General features: G+C 51.6%; 1 protein-coding gene across 1 annotated transcript in view; it reads left to right on the forward strand.

Annotated features, from left to right (window-relative positions):
- Positions 1-11,078, forward strand: part of SMARCA4 (SWI/SNF related BAF chromatin remodeling complex subunit ATPase 4) — a 91,245-nt gene that overhangs the window by 68,663 nt on the left and 11,504 nt on the right. The window contains exon 29 of the mRNA XM_007460759.1: positions 4,363-4,616. Coding sequence (XP_007460821.1) covers positions 4,363-4,616 — 254 coding nt within the window. The remainder of the gene's footprint in view (positions 1-4,362; positions 4,617-11,078) is intronic.

Consider the following 11,078-nt stretch of genomic DNA (forward strand, 5'->3'; position numbering starts at 1 on the left):
CGACCCCCTTCCTGCTCCAGGGGTTCTGAGTGTAGAGGTGATGAGTAACAGTCCAACCCTCGAGTTGTCCCTGAGACAACACTTCCTGAAAGGCGGATGGCGGCTTGCGGTTACGCCCTGCTGAGCACCACACCCTGGAATGAGCAGCTGTCTCCCCAGGCCTCTTATCACACACCCTGGGGTTCCCCTTAAGTAACTGCAGCCCCAGTGCTTTTTCAGCCATGTGGCCAGGTGGCCCTCGTCCCCTCCTGGGAGCTCAGAACACCCCAGACTTGCGAGCTCGCCCACTGAGCTGTGCACCAGAGGGAGCTGTTGAAACATGCCAGGAACCACCGAACCTCGGGTGGGGCGGGTGGGGTGTCTCGTTCCCTGCCGTCAGCCCAGGGCTCCAGGGCCCAGAAGAGAACCTTGGATGAAGGAACGTTGTACCAACCACAGCCCCGAACGGGTCGCGTGGGGCCTTTGCCAGCCCGGCATTACTGAGACAATGGGTGCCCTTTAAAGAATAGCTGCCCACGTGCTAATGATGATAGTCGGTGCGCATTTCTTTCTCCCTCCTCCCTTTCTTTGAGGAATAACTTTACGCGTGTAAGATGTACAGTTCAGTGATTTTTGGTATATTCACAGAGTTCTGAAACTATCACCACAAATGAAGCTTAGTACATTCTCACCCAAAAGAAACTGTTTTCTCTTTAGCTATCTTCCCATCCCTTTATTCCCCCTAGCCTTTGACATCCGCTAAACAACTTTTCTGTTTCAATAATTTTGCCTAAACAGGAAATTTTCTATAAATGAAATCATGCATTATGTGATCCTTTGATGTCTGGGTTTCTTCACTTAGCAAAATATTTTCAAGATTCATCCAGGTTCTAGCATATATCAGGACTTCATTCTTTTTATGGCTGGATAATGTTCCATTATAAGAATAGGCAATATTTGTTTATCTAGTCATTAGTTGATGGACCTTGGGGTTGTTTCCACTTTTTAGCTATTGTGCATAATGCAGTGGTGAACATTTGTGTACAAGTTTTGTGAGGACATATGTTTTGATTTCTCTGGGGTGTGTTATCTAGGAGTGGATCAAATGGTAATTCTCTGTTTAACCTTTTGAGGAACGGAAACTGTTTTCCAAAGTGGCTGCACTATTTTACATTCCCACCAGCAGCGCAGAAGGGTTCCAGTTTCTCCAGGTCCTCGCTGATAACTTTCTGTTTGCCTTTTGATTCTAGCCATCCTAGTGGGTGTGCAGTGTTATCTTATTGTGGTTTTGAATTGCTTCCGGTGGGGTGGTGGGGTGGTGGTGGCACTAATGGTGTTGGGCACCTTTTCATGTGCTTTTTGGCCATTTGTAGGTCATCTTTAAAGTCTTGTGTCAGATATATGATTTGCAAATATTTTCTCCTATTCCGTGGGGTGGTTTTTGTTTTTCACTTTTTTTTTTACATATTTTAAAAATTTATTTATTTTATTTATTCATTGTTTTTTGGCTGCATCGGGTCTTCGTTGCTGCGCGCAGGCTTTCTCTAGTTGCAGTGAGCGGAGACCACCCTTCGTTGCGGTGCGTGGGCTTCTCATTGCAGTGGCTTCTCTTGTTGCGGAGCATGGGCTTCAGTAGTTGTGGCTCGCGGGCTCAGTAGTCGTGGTTCTCAGGCTTTAGAGCTCAGGCTTAGTAGTTATGGTGCACGGGCTTGGTTGCTCCATGGCATGTGGGATCTTCCCGAACCAGGGCTTGAACCTGTGTCCCCTGCATCGGCAGGTGGATTCTTAATCACTGCGCCACCAGGGAAGCCCCTGTTTTTCCCTTTCTTGATACTGTCCTTTGAAGCACAGAGTTTTAAAATTTTGACGAAGTCAAATTTATTTGTTTTTCTCTTTTCGCCTGTGCCTTGGTAGCATGCCTGAGAACCCATTGCCAGTTGATGGTCACAAAGATTTACCCCTGTGTTTCCTTTCAAGAGTTTTAGAGTCTCAGCTCTTACATGTAGGTCCGTGATCCTTTTTTTAAAAAAAATGTTATGTATTTATTTTTGGCTGCGTTGGGTCTTCATTGCTGCTCACGGGCTTTCTCTAGTTGCGGTGAGCGGGGGCTACTCTTCATCACGGTGCGCGGGCTTCTCGTTGCGGTGGCTTCTCTGTTGCGGAACATGGGCTCTAGGCACGCGGGCTTCGGTAGTTGTGGCACACAGGCTCGGTAGTTGTGGCTCCTGGGCTCTAGAGCGCAGGCTCAGTAATTGTGGTGCGCGGGCTTGGTTGCTCCGTGGCATGTGGGATCTTCCCAGGCCAGGGCTCAAACCCATGTCCCCTGCACTGGCAGGAGGATCTTAACCACTGCGCCACCAGGGAAGTCCACCGTTGATCGTTTTTGAGTTAGTTTTTGCGTATGGCGTGAGGTCAGGGTCCAGCTTCATTCTTTTGCATGTGGCTCTCTGGTTGTCCCAGCACCATTGTTGAAAAGACTATTCTTTCTCGTTTGAGCACATGCCATTTTTTTAATATATCATACTCAATAAAATTTACATTAATAAGAGAGATATTTACCCAAATCAGACACTCCTCTGTCTTAGTGGTGGACATGTAATTCGCACCACTTCTCTGGCGGCCACCCTGATGCCATATGTACCCAAACCCTGTAGAATGTGCTTGGCTCTTGCCCTTCTGGGCTGACCTGCATGTCTAGGGCACAGGACCAGAGACCCCAGTATTAGATTCCTGGGGCTGCTATAACAATTACCACAAACTTGGTGGCTTAACACAATAGGAATTTATTCTCTCACAGTTCTGGAGGCTAGGAGTCTGAAATCTATGTGTCAGCAGGACCATGTTCCCTCTGAAGGCTGCTTCCTTGCCTCTTCCAGCTTTCGGTGGCCCCAGAATTCCTTGGCTTGTGGCCACATCACTCCAGTCTCTGCCTCCACCTGCACATGGATGTCCGCAGTATCTCTCTTACGGCCTTTTCTGACTCCTTGGATTTGGGCCCACGCTAATGCAGTATGATCTCATCTCTCTTCTTAACCTATTACATCTGCAAAAACCCTATTACCCCGTAAGATGACATCCTGAGGTTCCAGGTAGATATGAATTAGAGGGGACACCATTCGACCCACTGCGTGCCCTCCCCCGTGCCAACCTCCTTTCAGTCCCTTCTGTCTGCTCTGTGCCCTCCATGCTGTTCCTTTGGCCTGGGTGCCTCCTTCCACCACGCTGACCCTTCAGATCTGCTTAAGTGCCCACCTCTGGGAAGCTCTCCCCAACCCTGACCAGGACACATCTGCTCCACCATCCTCAGAGCACCTCTTACCCTCCTTCTTGGCACTCGGCACACTTGTCACCATGTTTGTGGGCTGTGTATTACTGTCTCCCCTCCATGAGGGGGCTGTGTTCAGTGCCTGGCCCTGTACCTGCACTCAGATGCAGCTGGTAACTGAGATGAATAACCAGTGCATCCGTTTGGGTCCAGGCCCCACTCCCGTTTCTGATTCCAAGCCCCCCTAGAAACCTGGCTCCCCATCACTTTGTGTTCAGGGCTAAAACATGCAAGTTAGTTACTGTCATTGAGAATTAATACATCGGAACAATTTTGAAGTTAACATTCACGTTCGTGTTCTTCAACCCAGCGGTTTTACTTTCAGGAATCTATCTAAAAGAAAGACAAATGTCAGTTATGACGGTACTTAGAATAGCCCACCCACCCATCCTCGCAAAACTGGGAAGAACCTAAATGCCCAACTACAGAGGAAGTTAAGTTAAGGCCCATTTTACAAGGAAATACTATTAAATAGGCATTAAAAATTATGTTGCAGAAAAACGAGAGGAAGTATATCCAGGACATAATAAGCAAAAAGATGAGTCGTGATGTGGTATGTGGCTCGATCCCGGTGCTGCCTCGATTTTGCACATGTGCGTGGGAAGGTGGGACATCCTACAGGTGGAGGGTGGGGACGGCTGCACAGCAGGAGCGTTCCCAGTGCCACTGAACGGCGTACTTGACAGTGTTTGAAGCGGCTGACTTTATGTTATGCGTATCTTACCACAGTTTTTCAAAAACACGGAACATGCTCTAGAGCAGAAGTGTTGACGGGGTCACCTCTGGGTGGAGGGTTTACAGGAGCCCACTCTTCAGGCTTCGCACAGTGAGGCTGTGACATTTAAATTTGTAACATACGCCGTTTATCTGCGAAGAACGGGCTTGGGTGGGCTGGCATCCGGGAGACAGAGCTGGCCCTCACGGCCCCCGTGCCCTCGGAGCCCATCCGGAGCCCCAGCCTGTGTCCTGCCCCAGCCAGGCCCCCGGGTTTGCGCCGCGGCCTCTGCTTGTCGACCTCGGTGCTGGCTGTCCTATTTTTACCACTATTGACCCTGAAGGCCATCGAGGAGGGCACGCTGGAGGAGATCGAAGAGGAGGTCCGGCAGAAGAAATCGTCGCGGAAGCGCAAGAGGGACAGCGATGCCGGCCCCTCCACCCCGACCACCAGCACCCGCAGCCGCGACAAGGACGACGAGAGCAAGAAGCAGAAGAAGCGTGGCCGGCCGCCTGCCGAGAAGCTCTCCCCCAACCCGCCCAACCTCACCAAGAAGATGAAGAAGATCGTGGACGCTGTGATCAAGTACAAGGACAGGTAAGCGGGGGGCGGGGCGGGGGCCTCTGGGAGGGGCCGGCGGGCCCGCTGCCCGGGCAGTCACTCCACAAGCTCAGGTCGAGCCTCTGTCTCGGAGCCTCTGTCCTCGTGGGACGTGACGTTAACGTCCTGGAAGAGGGGAGACAGGCAGCGTCAGCCGTGGTGAGAGGGCAGGGGAGGCGACGTTCAAGAGGAGCCCTGAGGAGGGCAGGTCTGGGGACAAGGGGTCCAGGAGGTGGCCGGCGGGTTCGAGGCCAGTGGCAGGGTGAGTGTGGGAGAAGGGGGTCCGTGCTGTGATGGAGGCCGATCATGTGGCTGGTGGACCGTGGTGAGGAGGCGCCTGTGGCTGGAGCAGAGAGCCAGTGGTTTTCCTTCTGTAGACAGTCCCCCGCCCCGCCCTGGCTATGGTCTCCCTGGGCCATCACAGGTCAGCTGCTTGTGGGGAAGACATAGACCAGGCTCCCCGCTAGGCACTGGGGCCCCTGCCCTCACAGACACGCCAACCACAGGACAATGCATGCTTTCTGCTTTGTAGATCCATTTGTGGATCGTGAGTGCTACGTAAGTAAGAAGAAGAAAATGATGGCTCTCCCGCGGCCCTCCTAGGAGACTTGTGCCCATCCTGCCAGCGCAGGGTGGGTCGTGTGGAGCTGCACAGGGCAGCCAGGGGCATCCTTCTGCCCCCCAGTGTCTTGTTCCACTTTCTGCTATATGCAGGTCGATGAGGCTGTCCCCGTAATGGGAGGGTTGTACAACTTGAATTCACAGTAATGCTCTGCAGTCAGTCACAAAGAAAGTAGGGGAGAATTTTAATCTGTCTGAGGGAACAGTGTCAAGGCATGAGCCCATGGTGTATCATTTGGAGAAACTGTTACCAAGCCTCTGATTTCGGGGGATGGTGATGGTTATAGTACCCAAAAAAAGGATACAAATTGCTCTTTAAAAAGAATCCTTTATTATTGGGAGGGAAACAAATGATGAAGTGGAAAAGAGGCATATTTAAGTTCAACTGCTAGGCCTAAAAATACTACATTTTGTGTCAGTGTTTTCTGGGGTTTTTTTAAGTGTATATTGGGGTTTTTTTAATTAATTAATTAATTTTATTTTTGGCTGCACTGGGTCTTCATTGATGCACACGGGCTTCAGTAGTTGTGGCTCGCGGGCTCTAGAGCACAGGCTTAGCAGTTGTGGCGCATGGGCTTAGTTGCTCCACGGCATGTGGGATCTTCCCCGACCAGCGCTCAAACCCGTGTCCGCTGCATTGGCAGGCGGATTCTTAACGATTGCGCCACCAGGGAAGTTCCTTGTGTCAGTATTGAGAACAAAACATTGAACTCATTTGCAAACTTCACCTTTGAGGCCAATTCCACAAAGAAAAAAGTAGACCAACAATTATTTATAATCTGGAATGTGCAAAAATCCAATGAAAATAATAGACCCTGATGTTTTCTTCCTAATAGTATTCTTGCAAGGGAACCTTAACATTGTCAAAATGAAGAAGACCCTTGAAGGTCAGTGGGGAAGGATGGACTTTTCAAAAAGTCATGCTGATCCCTGGGATGTCCATCCACACGGAGAAGATGAATATTGACCCCTCCTCGCGCCATACACATGTATTAATTTGAAATGGATTACAGACATAAACGTGATGTAAATCGACTATATTTCAATAAATCTTTTTTAAAAAACCCATAAATGTGAAAGGTACAACATGGGAAAAGATTTTCATGTCCTTAAAGGAGGCATAGACTTCTTCAGTAGGACAGGAACGCCACTAGCCATAAAAGACTCACAGGTTAGACGTCACTCAAATTAAGAACATTTGTTCATCGAAGGACACCCTCATGAAGATGGTGAAAATTGCCACAGACTAGGAAAAGAAAATTCAATTTTAAAATGGGCAAAAGGCATGAACAGACACCTCCCAGAAGAAGATACCCCAGTGACCAATCACCGTGTGAAAAGGTGCTCGGGATCACCACATCGACGTCATAACAGGAAGGAAATGCACAATAAAATGAGCGTGAGGTGCCTCGCCACACACACCAGAAGGGTTAAAATTCCTTTTAGTACCACCAAGGGCGTGGAGCAGTAGCACCTCACACCCTGCTCATGGGAGCATGTGGCTCTGGGCAGCATCTTCTGAAGCTCGACACACAGATAAAGCTTCTGACCCAGCCACTCCAGTCCTAGTCCTGAGTACAGACATCCACCAGAAGACATGTACAGGTGCATCCATAGCAGCTTTGATCACGACTCCCCTAAAGGAAACAGCCCAGTGTCCACCCACAGGAGAACACGTCCACAGCGGCCTAATCGAAGAACAGAATTCTAACAGCCACGAGAACAGACAAACTACCACTCCCTGGGAGAATCTTACACCCTGTTGAGTGAGAGAAGCCAGACACAGAAAAGTACCCTATTGTATGCTTCCAGTTATAGGAAGTTTAGCTGACCAACAGTGATGAGCATGGATCAGGGGTTACCTCAAGTCGGAATTGACGGGGACGGGACACCAGGGAGCCTTCTGGGACGTTGGGATCTTGGTCTGCACATGAAAACCTTCACCAGGCTGTACACCTAAGATAAAGATGTGCAGACTTTCCTGTAGTAGGTTACACCTCGGTTTAAAAATAGTAGACACTTGAAGTCGGCACCCTGCACTCGATAAGGCCTTGGATATTTTCACACTAAAAAAAAATATGTCAAGTGTCAGTCCACTTTCTTAGTCATCCTATGACTTAGAGAAAAGGCACTGTGCTTAGCTGAAGGTCACATGACAGAAGAGAAGCTGGCTCCCCTGGCTGCTGCAAACAGCTGTTCTCTCAAGCCCATGCAAGATTGGGTGATAAATCGGGCAATGAATTAAAACTAGCTTTTAGGGTTCAGGGACATCTTGTCAAGACTGGCCTATGGCAGGACACCAAGATCCTAGTAGGGATTCTGAGATCCAGCCTGATGAGAGCCCTGACACTGCAGTCGCAGAGCTGAGCTCCCAGGTCTGTCAGACCCACGTGGTGATGCCTCCGTGGAGGGCTTGAAGCATGGCTTATTATGCTTAACCTCACGTCCTCCTGGAACGATGGCCCCACTGGACGGGGAGTTCGCCGTTAGACTGGGGAGAACTGCAAAGGAGTTACAAGTGGGATGGAGAATATAACCATTCCAGGAAGCCTCCCACGCACTGGCTTTGAGAAACGTTTGGTTCTCAGTTGGAGCAGGGCCTTCCACTCGCTGGTTTGCTGGTGGCCACACAGGAAGAGCTCAAACAAGGCACGTAAACTCAGGAAAATAGTCACATCATCCTGGTTGAAACATTACTTCATGGAAAATGCTTTCAGAGATGATGTTTGGGTACAAACTTGACCTACTTAGTGGACATTTTTGACGTTCTTATCAAAACGTAAGAATTTGAAACCATGGGGAAAACTACAATAGGGTTCATGCAGCTGTAGGGTTAGGCACAGTCTATAGACCACCCTGTCTTCTGACAACAACCGCAGAGTTCAGGGTCCCCAAGACCACCCTTAGGCTCGATAATTTCCCTAGAAGGACTCTCAGCACTCTCTGAAAGCTGGTGTACTCGCAGTTATGGTTTATTACAGCGAAAGGACACAGATTAAAGCTAGCCGAGGGGAGAGGCACAGGGAGCAGCGTCCTCCCCGTGGAATCGCCGGCCACAGTGACTTTCCTGGCAACATTACGAGAAGATGCGCACAGAGCATTGCCAGTCTGGGAAGCCTTGGTGTCTAGGGTTTTTACTGGAACTTGGTCAGTATACCCGGCCGACCTCCCACGTGGCTGCCCAGTCTCCGGTCCCTCTGTGGTTGAACCGATGCTGCTTGACCCGACGCCCCTGCCTGGAATCACACCTAGACTGTGCCAAAGGCCCCCAGCTAAACAAAGGCACCCCACCAGGCAGGACATTCAAGGACAGAGACATGGCCTCCCAGGAGCCAAGGGCAAAGGCCAGACCTTTCTTTGGGCCAGGTTAAATTCTTTATGACACAGCTGTCACGTACCTGGAAGGTTCTGAGGGACTGGCCACCACGCCACACCAAGGAGAACAGGAGTGGAACAAAACCAGAGGTAGCTTGACGAGCACTTTCTTGTCTCAGACTTCCGATCGCTCCTTTCCAGAAGAGAAAATGAAACTTTGGATTTAAAAATCCCATTTGCTGGCTAGAACCCTGTGATTAGCTAAACTCTATACTTGAGTTAAATGTGGATCCTGAGGAGAGAACTTATTGTTACAGCTTGGGTCTTCCTGGACGCCAAAGAATGATTACAGGACATCGCCAGCGTTTGGATTCAGAGTGGGGAGCCTGCCTTGCTGAGCAGGGCCCGTGGCGCTGCTCTTCCTGCCCCCCAGTGACCGTGGTGGGAGTGGGGTTGCACCTCGAAGCAGTGACTCCAGAGAGAAGCGGCTCGCTCGGCCATGCCTCTGCTGCTGAGTCTGAGCAGGGCCGCCCCGCCCCCAGTTTGCACCACTCCAAATGTTGCTACTGAGTGTTGATTTCAAGATCCCTACCCCCCACCCCCGGCCCCAGTTGTGTTAAGATACCAGTGCCGTCGTATTTGATAGAACCTTTGCATGTACATCCTGATCTGCACGCAGGTAATGTCCTGATTTGGAAGCTTTTGCGTCTTTCACGTGTGTTCAGGTTCAGGGCTGCCAGGCCCACCCCTCCCGAGGCCCCAGTGCACCCTGTGAGCGGCCCTCCCTCGAGCTGTGAGGTCTCCAGCCTTCGCAGCTGCGACCCTCTGCTGGGTGGCGGTGAAAATACATGTCCTTCCGTGGGGTCACAGTGGGGAAACGCTGGAAGAGTCTGCAGTTTTACGCAACTTGAGGGCTGGCACAGGCAACCTTGGGGTCCAGCATGGCCTCCGGGAGGAGTGCCACATAAGCAGAGCCTGAGGAAAAGCAGGGGCCCGCCAGGGAAGAGGAGGGAAGGAGCATCACAGGCCAGGGGACTGCGCATGCAGGGCCCGGAGGCCAATCCCGCACGCCCGGCCTCGCAGGGTGCCTTCTCCTCGGTGGTTGGAAATCCCGAAACTGCACGGAGGAACCCTCGGGTTAACAGCCAGAAGTGAAACCAGAATTAAGGAATTAAGCTGGAAGTAGGGATTTTCACTTTAAAATATCTAAGCGCACCAGTAAGTTAGGCTGCAGGGTCAGGTTGGGATTTGTCGCGGAGCTGCGTGTGCTGCCGGTGGCTGTCTTCTCCCCTGGTCCCTCGGAGGGATTCAGCAGCTGGTGGCCGAGGCATTTAGGCACCGTCTCCAAGTGCCAGTCAGCAGGTGTGTGCTCCAGGGCGCATCCCGTGGCGCCTTTAGGATGGCTTCAGAGAAGTGCATCTTCCGGAAGGCGCCACCTCAGGGGACAGGCTCCAGAGGACCCCACAGAACCCCTTCTGTGCCCCGCTGGCTGATGTGTAGAGCTTGACCGTTAGCCGCTACAGGGCAGAGTTGTCACTGCTGTAAAGACTGTGCGTTGGACTGTGAAGGCCCATCGGCACCAAGCTTCCTGAATTTGGTCGTCGAGCCTGGGTCATGGAAGAGAACATCTTTGTTTTTAGGAGATACTCATAAGTTATTTCCAGATGGTTCGGAAAGTTGGTGATGTGTACAGGCCACCCAGGCTAAGCGTCCCAGGGCTGAGCCCCACTAGGTGGACCCTCTGGGTCCCCTTCTCCTATCCTCTTACCAGGAGGCAGCAGCCCTGTAAGGACCATAGGGTTTGAGTGTCACAGAGATCTGGGATCAACGCCAGATCCACTGTGGGTGACAAAGGGCCTCACCACATCCATGGTGGCAGCTTCAGCCAGGCCTGGTGGCCACTGCCGAAACCCTATCAGCACTTACCCTCTGCCCTTGCAGGAGCCCTGCATCTCCTTGATTAGAATCAAAAAGCAGATGGCTCTTCAGTTGAAAGGCTGTGCTTTGATTGGCAAGAAAAACTGGGGCAGTGTAACAGGCTCCAGGGCAGGTTGTCAGGCAGAAACGTTCTCTGGGAGAGGACACCCCGGTTGGCTGCAGGCCCTTCAGAACAGGCCTCTGGGGAGAAGGGAGAGGGTGGAGGGTGGGAGGGTTTGGCAGCCCTTTCCTGAGGGGGCAGGGAGGCCTCAGGCTTCTCCTGCCTCGGCCTTTGGAAGGGTGCACTGGCCCTTCATTGGGAGCCCAGGCTTGGAATGGGCACTGCAGGGCAAGAGGCGGCCCTCCGCCTGTGGGGTCAGCGCTGTCTGCTCAGCCCCGAGTCCAGAGCCTGGCGTGAGAGACGCCGAGGTGAGATGTCTTGAGAACAGTGCTGATCCCCATCATTAATCCCTGGGCCCGCCCGAGCATGGGCACAGGCCAGGCTGCTAGCCGAGTGGGGCTCAAAGCCACGGGAGGATTAGCCCAGGTGGCCTCGCTGAGCCGTGCTGAGGTTCTGAGCCTGCCACAGAATTTGCGGGAAGAAGC

The sequence above is a fragment of the Lipotes vexillifer genome, unplaced genomic scaffold (genome assembly GCF_000442215.2).
Source record: "Lipotes vexillifer unplaced genomic scaffold, Lipotes_vexillifer_v1.1 scaffold1011, whole genome shotgun sequence".
NCBI classification, from domain to species: Eukaryota; Metazoa; Chordata; class Mammalia; order Artiodactyla; family Lipotidae; genus Lipotes; species Lipotes vexillifer.